Below are 20,555 nucleotides of genomic sequence, written 5' to 3'. Positions count from 1 at the left end.
AATAGATATGGCATAACCAGTTCTGCCGATGCACAGTCCAAAAAACGTATAGTGCAGGCCATGGATCTGCAATACTGTCCAGCAAATGTAGAGATGCGAGCTCCCCTCTCCGAGCTCCACACACCATGGCCACTGCGGAGATCATTAAAATGGCAACAAAAGTCAAACAGCATTGAAAAAAAGACCACTAGCCAGCAAAGGCAAAGAAAAAGCCAACAGTTATAAAACTTTTGTTATTTCTGTTTCTTGCCATTTGCTTCTGGCCACAAGTCCATAAAAAAAGAAAAATGAGACTTGCACAAGAGCAAGCAACTCACATAGTCTACATAAAGATTTACTAATTACTCCATGACTAGATTCACCACTGTGCTAGAGTCAAAGACATGCACATTATTATCGTGCCAAACTCTGAGCTTCGTCGGGTATTGTAGTGAGAACTGCATTTGTATTTTTGCCAGCAAGGGACACTAAGGTACAAATTCTTCTCTTGGAAGCCACCGTGGGGGAAACCTTTTTACTTGAGATTTGCAGTATTACAGCTGGGGCTGCCGTCAAGAGGCAGACCAGATGCTCTTCCTGTGCTCATAATTTAAACGAATTATGATGATTCTCTGCCACTTGTCGCCACTCTTACGTGCATCCAGTCAATGCGCAAGTTCCACAACCAGTGTGGAAGATAAACTTACCGGCTGTGACGCCTCCATAAGAACATGCCATACTGGGTCAGACCAAGGGTCCATCAAGCCCAGCATCCTGTTTCCAACAGTGGCCAATCCAGGCCATAAGAACCTGGCAAGTACCCAAAAACTAAGTCTATTCCATGTTACCGTTGCTAATAATAGCAGTGGCTATTTTCTAAGTCTACTTGATTAATAGCAGGTAATGGACTTCTCGTCCAAGACCTTATCCAATCCTTTTTTAAACACAGCAATACTAACTGCACTAACCACATCCTCTGGCAACAAATTCCAGAGTTTAATTGTGCGTTGAGTGAAAAAAAAACTTTCAGATTAGTTTAAATGTGCTACATTGTGTAACTATAGCATGGGTTATTTTTCCTTATATGCATCACCTTGCACTTATCCACATTCAATTTCATCTGCCATTTCGCTACCCAGTTTTCCAGTCTCACAAGGTCTTCCTGCAATTTATCACAATCTGCTTGTGATTTAACTACTCTGAACAATTTTGTATCATCTGCAAATTTGATTATCTCACTCGTCGTATTTCTTTCCAGATCATTTATAAATATATTGAAAACTACAAGTCCAAATACAGATCCCTGAGGCACTCCACTGCCCATTCCCTTCCACTGAGAAAATTGTCCATTTAATCATACTGTTTCCTGTCTTTTAGCCAGTTTGTAATCCATGAAAGGATAACGCCAACTATCTCATGACTTTTTTTCCTAGAAGCCTCTCATGAGGAACTTTGTCAGACGCCTACTGAAAATCCAAATAAAGGTGAACCGGTAGATGCAGTGTATCTACATGTTTATTAACTCCTTCAAAAAAGTGAAGCAGATTTGTGAGGCAAGACTTGCCTTGGGTAAAGCCATGCTGACTTTGCTCCATTAAACCATGTCTTTCTATATGTTCTGTGATTTTGATATTTAGAACACTTTCCACTATTTTTCCTGGCATGGAAAGTCAGGCTAACTGGTTTGCAGTTTCCCGGATCGCCCCTGGTGCCCTTTTTAAATATTGGGGTTACATGAGCCATCCTTCAGTCTTCAGGTACAATGGATGATTTTAATGATGTTACAAATTTTTACTAAGAGTTCTGAAATTTCATTTTTGAGTTCCTTCAGAACCCTGGGGTGTATACCATCCGGTCCAGGTGATTTACTACTCTTCAGTCTGTCAATCAGGCCTATCACATCTTCTAGGTTCACCGTGATTTGGTTCAGTCCATCTGAATCATTACCCATGAAAACCTTCTCCATTACGGGAACCTCCCCAACATCATCTTCTCAGTAGACACCAAAGCAAAGAAATAATTTAATCTTTCCGCGATAGCCTTATCTTCTCTAAGTGCCCCTTTAACCCCTCGATCATCTAAAGGTCCAACTGACTCTCTCACAGGCTGCTTCGGAAATATTTTTAAAAGATTTTACTGTGAGTTTTTGCCTCTATGGCCAACTTCTTTTCAAATTCTATCTTAGCCTGTCTTATCAATGTCTTACAATTAACTTGCCAATGTTTATGCATTATCCTATTTTCTTCTGTTGGATCCTTCTTCCAATTTTTGAATGAAGATCTTTTGGCTAAAATAACTTTTCACCTCACCTTTTAACCATGCCGGTAATCGTTTTGCCTTCTTTCCACCTTTCTTAATGTGTGGAATACATCTGGACTGTGCTTCTAGGATGGTATTTTTTTTTTAACAATGACCACGCCTCTTGCACACTTTTTATCTTTGTAGCTGCTCCTTTCAGTTTTTTTTTCTATTTTTCTCATTTTATCAAAGTTTCCCTCTTAAAAGTTTAGCACGAGAGCATTGGATTTGCTTACTGTCCCCCTTCCAGTCATTAATTCAAATTTGATCATATTATGATCACTATTGCCAAGCGGCCCCATCACCGTTACCTCTCTCACCAAGTCCTGTGCTCCACTGAGAATTAGATCTAAAATTGCTCCCTCTCTCATCGGTTCCTGAACCAATTGCTCCATAAAACTGTCATTTATTCCATCCAGGAACTTTATCTCTCTAGCGTGACCCGATGATACATTTACCCAGTAACCATGAGGCTAGGATCGCTCCCAGATTGCCATCAACCATGTTTTCAGGGAAGCCTATAATCTGTAAATTACTGCGGCACAACCTGTTTTCCAGATTGTCCATTTTATCCTCTTGCGCTGATATAAGTTTCCATTGCTGGTCTAATTGTCACGCATGGTCTAGATTGTCGTCCTCCACCAAGGACACACAGCCTTCTAATATTTCCATCCTGGGGCTGAATTCAGGTATAGAATTTTGTATTTCAGATATTTGCCCCAAAATCGCATCCAGCTTCTCAGTGATTGCCCATGTGACCCTGTGTGATTGCAGTCGGTCAAACAAAACAGGTAGGTGAATCCAACTCATGTATATGTACTGGGGTCAGTGATGCCTGTATATTAACACTTAACCGGGCACAAAGCCTCTGAGTGAAACATCAGGTCTCAATAAAATCAGACTAGCTTAAGCTCAAAATTTTTTGATTTTGGTTTTTGCAAATAAAATCTATAACAGTCCTTTCTTGGCACAAATATGCAAGGTTAAACAATTCTCTTTTCTTGGCACAAATGTACAAACCAAAATGTTAATCACAATCAATCAGTTATGGATTACTAGATACTTAGCTTGTAGGCAGTATGTTCATGCATAGTTCAGGGTGTTGTCAATAGTGGACCTTTGATATTAGCATTTTCTGCTTCAAAAGTGGTTCCTTCAAGATGCTCTGGTTAAGATGGTGACCCTTTAATGTGAATGATTCACCTACCTGTTTCATTTGAATATAACTTTTTTTAATTTTATTTTTATTGAATTAACAAAATAACAGAAGAATACTTGCACCAGTAATTGAGATAAATTTCATAGTCATACACTAATATAGAAAACAATGTAAAAAGAAAAATTCACATATAAATCTCCAAGAAAATTTATCTCATTTTAGGAATTGGGGATACCAAGAATATCAAAGAGCGATAACAAGAAACAAAATTATACATTATATTATCCTGAACTTCCACCCCCTAAATTCAATTCTGGCCGAACAACCTGTGGGAAACATTAGGAATGGGAGTCCAAGAATACCTGTAGCTGAGAGGGTTCATAAAACAAATAATTTGAATTCTGATATCTTAAACATTTGAATGGAAATATCAAATTAAACTTTGCTCCACGGCTTAGCGCTTCCGGTTTCATAGAGAGAAATGTTCTTCTGCGTTCTTGAGTTATCCTGGAAATAAAATCGGGAAAAATACAGACTTTTTGATAATGAACTAACAGATGACAATTCCAAAGGAAAAATTTCAAGACTGAATTCCTCTTGGATACAAAGGTGTCTAACAAAGTTGCCCTCTTCTGAACACACGTCTCTTGAGATAGTTCTAATATATCTGACAAATCTGGAGCAGAATCCGGTTCAAGATCTTTAAACATCCCCTCATCTGATATAGGAAAATAATAAGTCTTGGTTAAAACGGGAATTGCTTCTGGAGAAATTTAAGAATTTGAACTAAGTAATTCTTAAATACATCCTTAGGAGAAAGCAGTTTATTATAAGGAAAGTTTAATTCTCTCAAGTTCAGAATTCTTAAAGTATTTTCCAGTTTGAGTAGATTATGTCAGATTGGACTAAATTTATGCTGTAGTGTCATCCAATTTTACGCCAAATGAGTCAACTTGGCTTTCTGTAGCTAAAACACGACAGTTAGTGTCCAAAGATATAGCTGTTAAAGAGGTAATGGCGTTCTCCAAAGAAACTAAAGCACTCCAGACTGAATCCAAAGTTATCACATTAGGCTTCTCAAGAATAGATTTTAACAACGCGTACCTGGTTAATCCCTTCTCCTTCACACACAGGATTACTTCCACCATCTTTAGTTCCAGACAAGTTCAAGGCCATGAGGGGGGATCCGTGGAATCCGTTCCATATGTGTTCACCAAAGATGAAACCACAATGGTGTCCCTTCTCGGGGTCTCAGATCTTCTCTCCTCTTTGTCCTGAATCTTGAAAAGGTAAAATATCCACAAGCAAATTAGAAATCGCTGCAAATGAAGGTGGAGGCATGATCGGTGCGCCGGGACCAAGTGACACGACTTCAGCCATCGGAGCCGGCGATTGCTCAGCATCGTACTCTGTAGCGGCTCTCCCCTCCGGCATTGCTAGCAGGGGTGTTGCAAAGGAGGACTCAATCCAGAGATGAGAGTGCCCGGGAACAGGAGAAGAGCTTGAAATCTCCCTCATCTGAGCCCTGAGAATTCCTTTAGTGTGAGGTTTGTTTTGTTTTTGTTTGTTTTTTATAGGAAACAGTTTTAGCTGAAAGTCCGGAGGAGCACTTCTTCAGCGTGTGGTTCAGTGGCCATCTTGGTCTCCCGTTTGAATATAACATTTTGGTAAGGTGGCTTGGGTATTTTTTTGGTCTGTATATTTCACCTCATTTATTTAAAACAGTTTTAAAGACTGACCACCCAGGAAAAAGATCTAGGCATCATAGTGGATAATACTTTAAAATCATCGGTTCAGTGTGCTGCAGCAGTCAAATGAGCAAATAGAATGTTAGGAATTATTAGGAAGGGAATGGTTAATAGAACGGAAAATATCATAATGCCTCTGTATCGCTCCATGGTGAGACCACTCCTTGAATACTGTGTACAATTCTGGTCTCCGCATCTCAAAAAAGATATAGTTGCGATGGAGAAGGTACAGAGAAGGGCAACCAAAATGATAAAGGGGATTGAACAGCTCCCCTATGAGGAAAGGCTGAAGAGGTTAGGGCTGTTCAGCTTGGAGAAGAGACGGCTGAGGGGGGATATGATAGAGGTCTTTAAGATCATGAGAGGTCTTGAACGAGTAGATGTGACTCGGTTATTTACACTTTCGAATAATAGAAGGACTAGGGGGCATTCCATGAAATTAGCAAGTAACACATTTAAGACTAATCGGAGAAAATTCTTTTTCACTCAACGCACAATAAAGCTCTGGAATGTGTTGCCAGAGGATGTGGTTAGTACAGTTAGTGTAGCTGGGTTCAAAAAGGTTTGGATAAGTTCTTGGAGGAGAAGTCCATTAATGGCTATTAATCAATTATACTTAGGGAATAGCCACTGCTATTAATTGCATTAGTAGCATGGGTTCTTCTTAGTGTTTGGGTAATTGCCAGGTTCTTGTGGCCTGGTTTTTGGCCTCTGTTGGAAACAGGATGCTGGGCTTGATGGACCCTTGGTCTGTCCCAGCATGGCAATTTCTTATGTTCTTATGACCATCCCTTCTGGCTTACTTTGCTCATCTTCAGAGATTACTGGACATTTCTTTTGTTAAATCTGTTTGGTTCACTGAATCTCACAAGAGTATATTTGGGAATGCACTCCTAGAGGAGATTAACAATGACATCTCTCTGGAAGCAGCTCAAGGCTTACAGGTTTACTCAGGCATTTAATGATTAGGCTCATAATCTACTAACAAAGTATGTCACATGAGGCATGATAATGTGCCAGTATATGCCAATCTGCTGATGGTGGAGATATGTAATTCTAAAAATGTAGTGCAGAACAGCTCACGATCTTAGCCTGGCTTGGTATACTCTTGCCAATACAACAGCTATTGTATGGCTATTTAGATCAGAGGCAGGCAAGTTATGGCCTGAGGGCCAAATCCGGCTCATCATTTTTCTTCCAGCTTGCCACTCTCCTAAATGTATATTATGTGCGGCCCACACTACTAATCTCAGTATCAGTACTATTGAAAGACACCCTGGCAGGGTTGTCACCCCACCCACTAGCAAGAAGTCAACCAGCACTGTGGCATGACATGCTAGCAGGGTTCCCACCCCCCACCAGCAAGAGGCGGCTCTGCACAGTGGCAGGCCCGATGTTGATTTGTCAGAGGCTTCCAGCACTCAGCTGGCAGGAAGATGAAAAACCAGATAGGAAGGGTGAGCCACATGGTGGGTTGGGAAGGAAAGGGGGCGAGGGTAGTGGTAACAAGCAGGCCGATTCAGTAAAGTCCGCGGGAGAGCGGACAAACGCCCGCTCTCCCGGCGCCTCGCCTGTGCGTGCGATTCAGTATTTAAATTAGGTGGTGCGGTAGAAACAGGCAAAAGGAGGCGCTAGGGACACTAGCGCTTCCATAGCGCCTCCTTTTAGCCCGGAGCGGCGGCTGTCAGCGGGTTTGACAGCAGACGCTCAATTTTGCCGGCGTCGGTTTATTCAATGCATAATTAAGCTCTGGAATTCCTTACCAGAGGATGTGGTGAAGTGGTTAGTGTAGCTGCATTTAAAAAAGGTTTGGACAAGTTCCTGGAGGAAAAGTCCATGAAGGTGGAGCTGCAGAAATTCTCTGCTCATCTCTGGGGTAAGCAGCATGCGATCTCACTACCCTGCCAGGTACCTGTGACCTAGATTGGCCACTTCTGGAAAAAGGATACTGGGCTTGCTGGAGCTTTGGTCTGACCCAGTACAGCAATCTTATGTTCTTAGGAGTCAGTAAAATGGAGGTACTCTGAAGCACCCACAGTATAAATCAGAGTTATTTCTTAATATCTGTTAGGGCAGTTGGATGTTTGAATGGTGGTGAACTAGAGCTCTAGAGAGAGCTCTTCTACCGGTGAGGAATTGGGAAGGTAATACTACAACTTCCCCAAGTACTGTGGGTGGGCGATGCCCAGCCAGGCTCCCATTGGCTCTAGATAAACCTACCCAGTTCATTCAGGTCGTAAATGCTAGCCAGCTGCTCATTCTCTGCTGGCACAATGTCTCTTGACCTTTCATTGCTGACATCACCTCCTTCTCTATGCAGCCCAGCATTCTTCTGGCTCTTCCGATCACCAAAACCTATCACCCCAAGGTCCCTCTCTTGCTCCATGCACATCAGTCTTCCCCCCCCCCCCCCCCTCTTGCATTACTGCATCCCTTGTGCAGGACTCTGCACTTCTTGGCATTGAATCCCAGATGTCAAATCTTCAACCACTCTTCAAGCTTTCTTTAATCACTTTTCATTCTCTCTACTCCTTCCGGCGTGTCCACTCTGCTGCAGATCTTAGTATCATCCACAAATAGACAAACTTTACCTTCTATCTCTTCCGCAATGTCGCATACAAAGATATTGAATAGAACCAGTCCCAACACTGATCCCTGTGGCACTCCACTTAACACCGCTCTCTCTTTTTAGAATAGGTCCCACTTACCATTACATGCTGTCTCCTATCGGTCACCCAGTTTGTAATCTGTGCCACCACCTTGTCGCTCACTCCCATGCTTCTCATTTTATTCACAAGCCTCTTACATGGGACCGTATTAAAATCTTTGCTGAAATCCAATTAGATTACATCGAGGGCTCTTCCTCGATCCAATTCTCTAATCACCCAAACAAAAAAAATCAGATTTGTCTGACAGGACCTTCCCCCTGATGAATCCATGCTGTTTCGGATCCAGCAACCCACCAGATTGTAGATAGTTCACTCTCCTTTCTTTCAGCAGTGACTCCATTACTTTTCCCACCACCGAGGTGAGGGTAACCGGTCTGTAGTTTCCAGCCTCCTCTCTGCTCCCACTCTTGTGAAGCGGGACCACCACCGCTCTTCTCCAATCCTGTGGCACCACTCCCGTTTCTAGGGATCTATTGAACAGGTCACACAGTGGACCCGCCAGCTCATCTGTGAGCTCCCTCAGTATCCTGGGATGAACCTCATCAGGCCCCATGGCTTTGTCCACTTTCCAGGGATCTACTGAACAGGTCACACAGAGGACCCGCCAGCTCATCTCTGAGCTCCCTCAGTATCCTGGGGTGTATCTCACCTGACCCCTTAGCTTTGTCCACTTTGTTACCTAACTCCTCCCATACATTCTCGTCGGTAAATGGAGTTTTGTCTACTCTATTCCCATCTATTTATTTATTTAACCTTTTTATATACCGAAACTTTTGTTAATTACTTCAAGCCGGTTTATATAATTCTTTAAAAAATAAATAACTAAAACATTCTTCAGGGGGGCGTGCTGACGTCACCGACGGGAATGGCTGCCTAGTGCAGAAGCTCCCAGCGACAATCCTTTAATCAGCCCGAATCACCGGCATCCAGCTGTTAAAAACGCCGCAAGGAACGCTAAGTCACTCACCGGAGTGCTGCGATGGCGTCTAAATGAAAAAACCCGGATTTAGCACAATTCTCCTCCTTAAAATCCAGCGACGTTCTCAGAGCGCCCCTGCAGGACCAGGGATAAGAGGCGGAATGAGTTGATCCATATTATCAATACTTTAACTTACCAGCATTGCAGGACTTTTCAGGGCTCTACACTGCATGCATTGAGGGCTGCACGCACGGAATTAAACATTCTGGACTCCACCCAAATAGCTCAAGCCTTAGACAGAACTAAACAAAAACACTTTGAGGGCGGCAACAGAGCAGGTCGGATTTTAGCCAGACAATTGAAGCAGCGCATGACCCTTAACAACATTGCTAAAATCAAGGATAGTAAGGGGAACATTCAGACTTCTAGCCAGGATATTAGAAAATGTTTTACACAATTTTGCTCTTCATTCTATAGCAAAGATCATACGGAATCATGGGAGGCTATTGACCAATATCTCCAGACGGTCACGCTCCCTGTCTTAACAATGCAACAACAATATTTAGACACCCCAATTACCATAGCGGAAGTACAAATGGCTATCCAAGACCTAAAATCTGGAAAGTCTCCCGGGCTTGATGGGTTTACAGGAGGTTATTACAAGAAATGCCAGGCACAGCTTACCGCTCCACTCCAACGTAGCGGGTATTATCGTTATTGTGAAACCAGGGAAGGACCCCACTCAATGCGGGTCCTACTGTCCGATATCACTCTTAAATATTGACCTCAAGCTTTTAGCCAAAGTGCTGGCCAATAGGTTAAACTCCATCCTACCGCAGCTGGTTCATAAGGACCAAGTTGGCTTTATCCCACAAAGAATGGCGGCAGACAATGTGAGAAAAGTTACTGATATATTATGGTAGGCCAAAAGTGAGCGAGTGCCTCTGATTCTATTAGCCATCGATGCCGAAAAGGCTTTTGACCTTGTTCATTGGGATTTCTTATTCGCAACCCTGGAAAAGATACAATTTGGGTCTAGATTCTTGGGATGGATAAGGAGCCTCTAACATAACCCAGTAGCCAGAATTAAAGTAAACCGAGGATATGGGGACCCCTTTCCAGTACAAAGAGGGACGCGACAGGGTTGTCCATTTTCCCCCCTCCTGTTCGCTCTCTTTTTAGAACCATTTACTACCAGAATCAGGGAGACGGATCAGATTGAGGGAATAGTTCTAGGGATGTCACAACTTAAACTATCATTATTCGCAGATGACAGCCTCATGACTCTTACTAACCCCCTTAAGTCCTTACAAGGCATAGCTGCAGAAATACAAGCATTTAGCAGCGCCTCTGGATTTAAAATTAACCTTAATAAAACTGAACTACTGAATGTCTCAGCTGACCCATCGGTAATCCAGACGGTGCAGAGGAGCTACCCCTTTAAGAGAGCAATCAACTCGCTTAAATATTTAGGAGTGCATATTGGTCCAGATGTTCGGAAGCGATTCCACCTTAACTATACCTCACTTATTGGCGCATTAAAACGTGACCTTCAAAAATGGGATCGAGAATCATATTCCTGGCTGGGACGAATGGCCATAGTGAAAATGAATGTATTACCTAGACTCCTATATCTGTTTAATACTCTACCCATTTTTATTAGTAGCGCCATTTTACAATCCTAGCAAAAGATTTTGATTTTATCTGGCACCGGCGGCATCCGCGGATAGCTAGAAGACTACTTTACCAACCAAGGGGATAGGGGAGGCCTAGGAGTGCCTAACTTGGAGCATTACAACACAGCCACTCAGCTGACCACCATCACCGATATGCATAGAGAGGGCTATGTAAAACAGTGGGTACAATTCGAAGAATATTTACTAGGGGGACTCCACTGACAGTGATGTTTTGGCAGCCACGTGCTACATGGCCTCTCCAAGGGAAGCAGACTTTGGCCCTAGAAACGACCATGAAAATATGGAACAAGTGGAAAGTGCGTTTAGTCGGCGCTAGGACTTATTTTTATTCCACGCACCTTTATTTCAACACACACTTCATCGCAGGGCAGAGCAACAGCTCCTTTCGTAAATGGCAGGCGAAAGGAATTCACACTATAGAACATTTATTCAGAGGGGGCTCCCTTATGTCCTGGCCAGAACTGCAACAGATTATATATCTGTGTCCAATCGGGGCTGATAGTGCTTCCCAGGTCCTTTTCCCATTTCATAACATGGCTAAATGGCTGAGTCTCAATACCCATTAATAAGACATACAGTTTGGATATCACCCCCTTCTTTTTATCAGTGTCCTCATATAAATGTTCTAACAGCGTTTTGCCCATCGACAAAGATTTAGAAATGGAAGGCATACGTAAAAAATGTGTTATCTGGCTGCCCGCCAGAAGATCCGCTGGTGGAAGCCGCTACTTTCTGCCCATAGATGTTCTGTGTCGGCTACACTCCAGGAGAACTGTTATAAACTCATCACTCAGTGGTATATAACTCGCCCACCCTACACCAACGACTTTCCCACGTGAGTGATCGCTGTTGGAGAGCCTGTGGCTAACTTGGGACATTCCTTCACATGTGGTGGTACTGTGACAATGTACAGCCACTATGGAAAAAGGTTGCGTTGTGGATCGAGAATCTTTTAGGCATACATGGAATTCTAGACCTTGGCTTCATGTTACTCCACGACCCCCACATTCCCTTGGAGAAACCACACAGAGCATTCTGTCAACAAGTCTTTATTGCCACAAGGATTACAATAGCCAGCCTTTGGAAGCAGTCTGAGGTGCCATCTTTAGCTATGGTACAACAGAAAGTACATTTTTATTGTAAAATGGCTGCCATCACAGCAGAAATACACGACTCTTCCTCCAAGTTCCAAGAGACATGGACACCGTACCTACAATGGGAAACCGGGCAATCCGGCTCGAAGCCTCCTTCTGCAGTGGGTAAAACCACCTGCATTTAAGGAACTGAAGAACCTTACACTTAGACTTTACAGGTTGTACTCACTCGCTTTGTTGCCAATCGCAAGTTTTCTGATTTGTTACGGTTACAATTTGGCTGGGCTCATGGATGGGGGGGGGGGGGGGGGGGGGGGGGGAATAGGGGAGCCAATTGTTATGTATACCGTTGTTCTTATTGTTCTCAAAGTTATCACATTGTTACGCAATGATTCATTGTTCTTGACTTACTGTATCCTTACTCCACTTTTGAAATTTAATAAAATTGTTTGTTTTTTTCCCAAACATTCAACAAATTAAATTTAGAACTAAAAATTGTCAGCTAATATACGTTGCCCAAAAATAAACATAATCTTAAAACAAAATGACACTCAATCAGTTTCAAGTTTCAATAATATTCCACTCAATAAACAATTCATCTGTACCATATCCAACACATTACCATAGACTAATTCTTGGTTAAAGTATACTAGGAATAAAAGAAACAAATTAAAATAATCATAAAATGATCCTAACATACAACATTCCTTCTGCAGGGTGTGTGTTTAATATTTCTGCCGTTTCTTCATTACTCTCCAGACACTGCTCCTTGTCATCTTTCAGTGTCACTCTCTCTCTCTCTCTCTCTCTTCTGGCCTCCCTTCTTTCTCTGATAGATTTGAAAAATACTTTGTCTCCTCACTTTCTCTTTGGCCAACCTTTCCTCCACTTGACTTTTTGTTTTCCTTATCTCTTTCTTCGTCTCCCTCAGTTTTAACAGATATTCTTCCCTGGGTTCTCTTTTTTGGGATCCTTTATACTTCTTGAACGCTGTTCTTTTTGCCTTTATTTTTTCAGCCTCCTCCTCAGAGAACCAGAATCGGTTTCTTTTTCCTCTTAATCTTGTTTTCTTTCCTAACAGATTTCTTGCCTTTTAACTTGTCCCACCTCATGTTCTCCCAGTCTTTCTCCATGCCGAGTGTCTGCATTTGTGAAATTCAAAAAACTCGGGTCTTTACGTGACTTCTCGTATCCTATTTGCAAAGCTGATATAGATAAACCCACCCTGTTCCTACATATTAACCAGCACAGTTTTCTGCCGGCACGTCGCCTCCCGAGCTTCCATCGCTGGGTCTGAACAAGGCTGCACTGAAATATACTGAGCTAGACTGGGTCTATCTCCAGATTGCCAGATCTTCCAGTACTTTGTAGTTTCCTGCAAGCTGTAAGTCAGGAAGCACATGTTTTCTGCATTAAAATATCAATTAAAAACACAACTTTTAGACCCTGGCAATATCTTCTTGAATGACTGCAAAGTTTAGCTGCCCCTGTTGTAGTCTTGCTCATAAGAATTACCATGTTCTTATGAGTCTCCTGCGTGGGGCTCTGATGAAGATTATGCTCTTCAGCTGTCCACGCTGCAATCATGGTTTACATTAATATGTGATGCCCACAAGGTGCTCTGATTTTCTACAGGCTGCACTATACTGCTCTGCGCTATACCTGTCCGATCATTTCTGGAGGCTGAGGCTCCTCCCGCTGGCCTCTGCAGTATTCCTGTATGAAGTGGGAGTGAACAGGGAATGGATACCCCCATTAGGGCTGGCTGGATATTTCTCTCTGTCAGAGACAGGATGCTGGGCTTGGACCATTAGTCTGACCCGGTGTGGCACTTTTTATGGTTCTTGATTAGGAGCTCTGAACAGATTCCCATCACCATGAAAAAACAGGTAGGGCAAGGAAAATTTCTGTCATCAAGATTTGAAATCTTAAAAAGGACTTGACCTTTTGGACAAGCCCTGACGATTCTGATGTCACTCTCCCCATCTACAGCCGGACTGACTTCCAGAAGCTGATGGACTGTCCAGATCTTCAGCCTGGCTTTTCAGCACACAGGATCTCACAAAGGGCTACAAAAGCTGCTTTCCTATAACTGGGGCAAGCAATGGCAGAAAGGATGCAGATTAAATAAAGCTGTATGTTGAGGTTTGATAGCCGGTCCATATGCAGACCAGACGAGAGGACTGTTTGAGTCCCTCTATGATATGCAGGGCAGACGTTTGTGCTAATACTAGACCCTGGCAAATTGTCAATTATCCATTTTGTTAAATAGATATATCTTGTGTGGTCAATACATGTGGTGCAAACCCTGACATTCAGTACAGCTTGTGCTAGCTTTAATGTGCATAGGCTTGTGCTAACAAAATACATCTTACAAACTTATTAACAGGATTTGTGAAACTTTACAAATAGAATAACCGGCTATTATAAGCAAGGAAAGGTTTGGGGCAAGGCTTCCCCCACAGCGAGTGAAATCATCAGGAGCTGCTGCCACCTACCTCTGCCATCATCACCTCTTCCTGTCCCTGGGAAGTCCATCAGCCTCCGTGGGTTAGCGTCTGAAGAGAAGGAATCACAGCCATCACAATATGCTCCTGTAGCTTACCCAGGCGAAACAGGACTCATCCAGAGTAATATTCTAGGGCCGGCTTTTGGGGTGTGAAACCGCAAAGAGTGCTATGGAAGAGGAGGAGATGCCCGTCTGCCCCTACCCTCCATATCCTTGGTGTGGCAGGTCCACAAGCAGAAATACGCCACCCCCGCCAAGACGCCGCCACTCTCCCAGCACAATTCACCTCTCCCTGGCACCAGGAAAGCAGCAGTGCTTCTTACCTGCTAGTGCCAGCTTCCTCCTGTGCCGGATTCACTATGCAAGCCTAGCAGGTCCCACGGGTGAGAATGGCAGAGAAGGAAGCAGGCAATCTCAGATTCGTGCTGCCTCGGCTTTTCTCCTATTGATGGGAGGAGGATCCCTCAGGAGAGGGTAAACAAAGGGAGGGGGGTGTGGGCTTTTAAGTAAATGCAGATGGCGCCAGAAAATGGTAAGAGGATGGGGTAAAAAAAATGGGAGAGTAAGGAGGCTGGAAGGGTGAGAAGCCAAGGGAGGCTGGGATGGGCGACCGTTAGAGTGAAGAGTATGAGCTGGAAGTCAAGCAAGTGAGTGGGGAGTGTGAGAGTGGAAGGAAACAGGTAGGGGTGTGAGAGAGAGAGAGGGAACAGCCCTGATAAGGGACGTCATCTTTTGATGCAGGCTAGAACAGGCTGGCATATCTATCACATAAAACTCAAGTTAAACATCCTGATCCTTTTTTTTTTTTTTTTAATCATATTTAATTTTTTTACCGCCTTTCCAAATAATGCTGAAAGTGGTTCACAGCGTTTTAAGAATTCAATTAAAGTCCGGATCCCCAAATACATGCTAAGTAGATAACTGAAGCAAGGGGAGTAAAATGACTTGCCCAAGGTCAGAAGAAAGGTCAAATAGGTTTCCTTATCATCCTGCAGACCATTCCAGACAAGTGGGATTCATCCTACTACCAGCAGATGGAGGCAGAGAGCAAAACTGACTATGTGCAGCAGGGAAGGCAGTAGTTCTTTGTCTCCAGCAGATGGTAGAAGAATTGCAGGAAAGGCAGAAGAGGAAGGTCCTGGGGTATTGGTCTCTTGGTAAGGCCACAATCCCTAGGAAAACCTTGGCCGAGCAAAGGGTTGGAGGCTGAGACGACAGTCAATAAGATGGCCGACGACCCCCCAGAGCAATCAGAGCTTGAAATCCTTGAGTTTCCCTCAAAGGATGATACTTTTCCTTTAAAAAATGTTTAAAAGGCCGCACTATTCTTTGGGGTCTGCGTGCTTGCTGAGAGGCCCGTTTGCTACGTTCCTTACCATTTGGCGCTGCTGGTGACGTCGGAGAAGGAGGAGCCGGTAGACTATAAAACTCTGTCTACTCGGGTAGACGTCGCCGCACTATTCTTTGGGGTCTGCGTGCTTGCTGAGAGGCCCGTTTGCTACGTTCCTTACCATTTGGCGCTGCTGGTGACGTCGGAGAAGGAGGAGCCGGTAGACTATAAAACTCTGTCTACTCAGGTAGACGTCGCCGCACTATTCTTTGGGGTCTGCGTGCTTGCTGAGAGGCCCGTTTGCTACGTTCCTTACCATTTGGCGCTGCTGGTGACGTCGGAGAAGGAGGAGCCGGTAGACTATAAAACTCTGTCTACTCGGGTAGACGTCGCCGCACTATTCTTTGGGGTCTGCGTGCTTGCTGAGAGGCCCGTTTGCTACGTTCCTTACCATTTGGCGCTGCTGGTGACGTCGGAGAAGGAGGAGCCGGTAGACTATAAAACTCTGTCTACTCGGGTAGACGTCGCCGCACTATTCTTTGGGGTCTGCGTGCTTGCTGAGAGGCCCGTTTGCTACGTTCCTTACCATTTGGCGCTGCTGGTGACGTCGGAGAAGGAGGAGCCGGTAGACTATAAAACTCTGTCTACTCGGGTAGACGTCGCCGCACTATTCTTTGGGGTCTGCGTGCTTGCTGAGAGGCCCGTTTGCTACGTTCCTTACCATTTGGCGCTGCTGGTGACGTCGGAGAAGGAGGAGCCGGTAGACTATAAAACTCTGTCTATTCCGGCGCGACGCCGCCGGCGCGACGGTTAAGCCGCGCGCGGTCAAGGGGCGCGCTCGGCTTAGTCCGGCTTCGTCCGGATTGGGCCGGCATTGGGCGAATAAATTTCTCTCTGAAGAAAGTGCGGCCTTAGAAAACGGCGACAAGATAAGTAAAATTAAAATTCTTCTTGGGTTAAAATTGAAAGCATTCATTTGACTATTTTCTTTAAGAAGTGAAAAAAGCTTGATAGTATTACCTGGTGAAGTGTGCCATGCCCCACTCGAAAAGAAAAGCAAAAATCAGAGAATTATCTGCAACATCAACACCAGTAAAATCACATCAAGCAACTATTCCTGATTGCTTTCAAACTTCTTCATTAAAAACACCGGTTGGAGCCGCTAGCGGCATGACTCAGGAGCAGGAGTCTGCCCCTCTGGCTAATGAACTATCTCTTACCCCCGGTGCCCCGGAGAAACCGGCTCCTCCCATTATGGATTACGAGTGCGCCAAAATGACATCAGGAGGCCCACTCAATCTCTCAAGAGATGTTGGGATTCCAACTAAAATCTCAATGGACATTGAAGATCCAAAGTCCTGGGAGATTGGAGAAGGCTCGGACATTTTGGGAGGAAATGGTAGTTCTCAAAAGCCTAGGGAGGGTGATTCGGGTAACATGGGACAAGATATATTAGAGATAATTCCCAAAAAATTAACTTTGGAGGAATTAGGATTAATGATTATGAAGATGCAGAAGTCAATTAATAAGTTAACTTTAAATGTGCAAGAAGTTTTAAACAAAAATGCATCTGTGCAAGGGAAGGTAGAGATATTGGAGAAGAATGTTAATACTGCTGTTGAAAACATTGGGGGAATACAGAAAACTCAGGTTAATGTAATAAAATCTATACAAGAACATGAGGGGAGATTAGAAATGATAGAGAACATGAGTAGAAAACTGAATTAAGAATATTAAATTTTCCACAAGTTCATCTGGTTACTCCAGGGGATTTGTTTAATAGTTATCTTAAGAATATTCTAAAATATTCAGATAATTCCTTGCCTAAATTATCTAAGGCTTATTATTTACAACAGGCTAAAGTGGATAAAAATGCAAAGGTTGAAGAAACTTTTAACCTGACTGATTTCCTAGAGAAATCTTACGAATCTAAAATTGAAAGTAGAGCTATCTTACTGGTACAATTCATGTCCCAATCAGAGAGAGATGAAGTGTTGAAACTTCATTTTCGACAACAGAAATTAGATTTCTATGGAGCACCAGTGAGAATATTCCCGGATGTTACGCGAATAACACAAATCAGGCGAAAAAATTTCATAGCACTTCGCAAGGAAGTGGTAGATAGAGGAGCCCAATTTTCTCTACGCTACCCCTGCAAATGCTTTATAAAATACCAACAAAATTCATATATCTTTAATGTCCCAGAACAACTAAGAGCGTTTCTAGACACCCACCCCGTAGAGCAGTAATAAAGGGATTATAAGTATAAATGAATGAAGGAGTACTAGGAAGAATATCGGTTAATATAATTTTGTTCCTGTATATGCTCCGTAGTGTTTACTTATCGTCAATGTTTATCTAATAATTTTCCTTTATTATCCTTTTTCAATGATATGATACTGAAATATAAATAGTACTAAGATTTGATTTCTTTGTATGATGTATCTTCTTGGTATCAATTGTAATTTTGTAATAATCATAAGAAATGCAATAAATAAAAATTAAAAAAAAAAAAAAAATGTTTAAAAAGCCATAGGAAGTGAAAGGAAAAGTCACAGTGAAAATTCTGTATCCCTGTAATGGTAGCTTGGCTGGAAATTTGAGCCTCACCAGGAACATCCCTTCACGGATTCTGCAACCATGGATGGAAAGTAGGAGAAAGTGTAGTAGGTGTGTGGCTGTTGCGTCCGGTCGCAGACAGCTGCGAGCTCTCTGCCTTACCTCTTTTCTATCTTCTGCTTCTCCCTTGGGAAAGATGGCTGCCTCCGCTGCTGCTTGTCGAATTCCCCGGCATCCCCATAATCCTTGCTAACTCGTTGTACTGGAGTTAGAGAGGAGGCTAAATACCTGGAGATAGTGACGTCATGCGGTGGGGACGCTCGCTTGGAACACCTCCTACCCTCCGGGGTATCTCGCTGATTCCTGGAAGCTCTAGGTACCCACTCCTTGGGGGCCCTTCCGCTTCTATACACCCTCCAGGGTTGCCTCGCTTAACCACCAAGACACCTGCTCCTCAGAGGTCTTGTCTGCTCTCTTCTCAGGTACCCTCTTGGACCTCTCTAGCTACTCGCTCCTTGAGGGCCTACTCTCTCTGGGGTATCCTGCACCATGGACCTCGGGTCCTCCATCTTGGCTTGCCTATCCAGAGGAAGTTACCATCCCTACTATAGCTACCACCCTGTGAGTACCTCAGCTCTGCTTCACCCATCAGATTCTCGGGTTATCCCGCACTGCGGACCACTACCGGACCTATGTCTACAGCTTGGGTGAGAGCATTCTACTTCGCTACAGAAACATCACAGGTCTACAGGCCGGAGGTGCCAGTGAAGGGAGGCTCTCACTGGGGGTAGTGAGGTCCAGTGTAGTATCGGAAGATCCAGATTCCGGTACTGGCTGGGGAAGGCCTTGGCCTGGTCGACCCAGGGCCTCCTCGCATTGAAGGCATAGAACCGTGGCCTCTTCATACTGCGCAGCTCTTATATAAACATGCTGGGCAGAGTGTCTGAGCCTTAAGCTTCTTGTCCGGTGGCGCCATGCTTGAAATGCACTCCAGTAGAGCCGAATATGCGTGTGTAGCTCAGATGCTCGCTCAAGATTTGCGTGCACCGCTGTGCGCACAGGTATAACTTATGCGCCTGGCACAGCTGAGCGTGTGGCTGTGCGTCTGATACCCTCGCACACGGCACTTATGCACACATCAATGTCCACACAAGGGATTTGTGCGCACGGAACGGATCGGCGGACAGGGCAGCGATTGAGGGAAAATGGCGTCGGCGACCATGCGGGCAATATGGCGACCACCTTGGAGGGTCTCCACGTGGCTGATCAACCCGGTAGCACTGATGCCGGCTGGCGATCTGTGCGGCTATTTGAGCCTCGGAGACCGGAGACTATAAGAAAGTTTTCTACCTTACCTTGTCTCGACGTTTCCCTGTTTCGTCCTGGGCGGTCTCCGGCTGCGGGGAGTAGAGGGAATTTACCTTCACCACCATGCTCGATGTTGCACCTGCTGCCTCTCAGCCACGCCTGTTGCTGGGAGCTAAGTCCACACCGGGAGCCGGCTGCCGGACTGAGGCCTACCTCTGAGGGATCACGGAAATCACCTCAGGAATTCTCAACTAGGGGAGGGACCCGTAGGTATCAACACAGGAGAGCGGGGCTCGTCTGTAGAGGTAAGATTTCTTCTTGTTTTGGATTTCTTTGGTTAAAATACTCTAACGCTGTGCGATCGTGCATAGAGTCCCTAACTGCTATGGAGATGGAAAATACTGAAGAGTATGGCTGCCTGCAGGGGTACATGTACTAGGGCTGACGTCAGATTGAAATCTGATCCATCTCCAACTGCTATCAGGAGTACACTATACCCATTGGTCCTGAGTCCATCTGCTACACTAAAGGAAAAATCCATTTGTACAAACAATAAGAGATTGCTTAATCTGTGGGAGAAACATTATTCCAGCATCAAGGATAATCCCCCCCCCCCATTTCCTAAGATATTTACCTTCTCCTGTTCCACTCTTTAAACTGAACCCCGCTCTGAACGTACGAAAGGCAGGAAATAAATCTGTTTTTTAAATCGAGTATAACCCCCCAAATCTCATGAGCTGCAAAGGCAAACCATCAAAGGATAAAGATCCAACATTTGGCATTAATTCCTTTCCAAATCACAATAACGTGGTCTTTGAAACATTTAACGCTATGCAGTGGATTCTTGCACCTGGAGGGCAGACTTGCCTTTTCTGGTCAAATATCCTTTCCTACTATGGCTTAAAAACAAACAAACAAAAAAAAAGGATGATAGCAAACAGATCCTTCTGTCTCCTCATTCCTTGCCCTCTCCCTCATCCACTGCTTTCCATGCTTTTTTCTCCCCTTCCTCTTATCATTTCTGTACCACTACTGGAGACCGGCAGTACTGTATAAATTCCTGTTGCAGACAGAGCTTATACCCTATTCAAGACAGACAAGCTGGCCAAAGATGAGACTCAGGGAATTTCATGCTTAAAACCACCAAGCTTGTGATCAGGAGAAACAGAGCTTAAGATTTAAAACCAGCCTCAGCAAAGCAGGTTTCTAGATGGGATTTAAATAAGGCAAGCAAGGGAGCATGATGCACAGCTCAGGAAGTCTATTCCAAGCACAAAGCGTAGCCA

General features: G+C 44.1%; 1 protein-coding gene across 6 annotated transcripts in view; it reads right to left on the bottom strand.

The window, feature by feature from the left end:
• Window positions 1-20,555, bottom strand: part of LOC115096055 — an 85,302-nt gene that overhangs the window by 60,008 nt on the left and 4,739 nt on the right. For 4 of the 6 annotated variants that reach the window (XM_029610576.1, XM_029610577.1, XM_029610578.1 and 1 more), the window contains exon 2: window positions 14,062-14,121. The exons of 1 other annotated variant lie outside the window; for it this stretch is intronic. In XM_029610576.1, the coding sequence (XP_029466436.1) occupies window positions 14,062-14,121 (60 nt within the window). Of the gene's footprint in view, window positions 1-14,061; window positions 14,122-14,395; window positions 14,850-20,555 lie in introns of those variants that run through there. One more of the 6 variants, XM_029610579.1, reaches the window with a different exon arrangement.

This window comes from Rhinatrema bivittatum, chromosome 7 (genome assembly GCF_901001135.1).
Source record: "Rhinatrema bivittatum chromosome 7, aRhiBiv1.1, whole genome shotgun sequence".
Classification (NCBI taxonomy): Eukaryota; Metazoa; Chordata; class Amphibia; order Gymnophiona; family Rhinatrematidae; genus Rhinatrema; species Rhinatrema bivittatum.
This window is presented reverse-complemented; position numbering and strand designations above follow the sequence as displayed.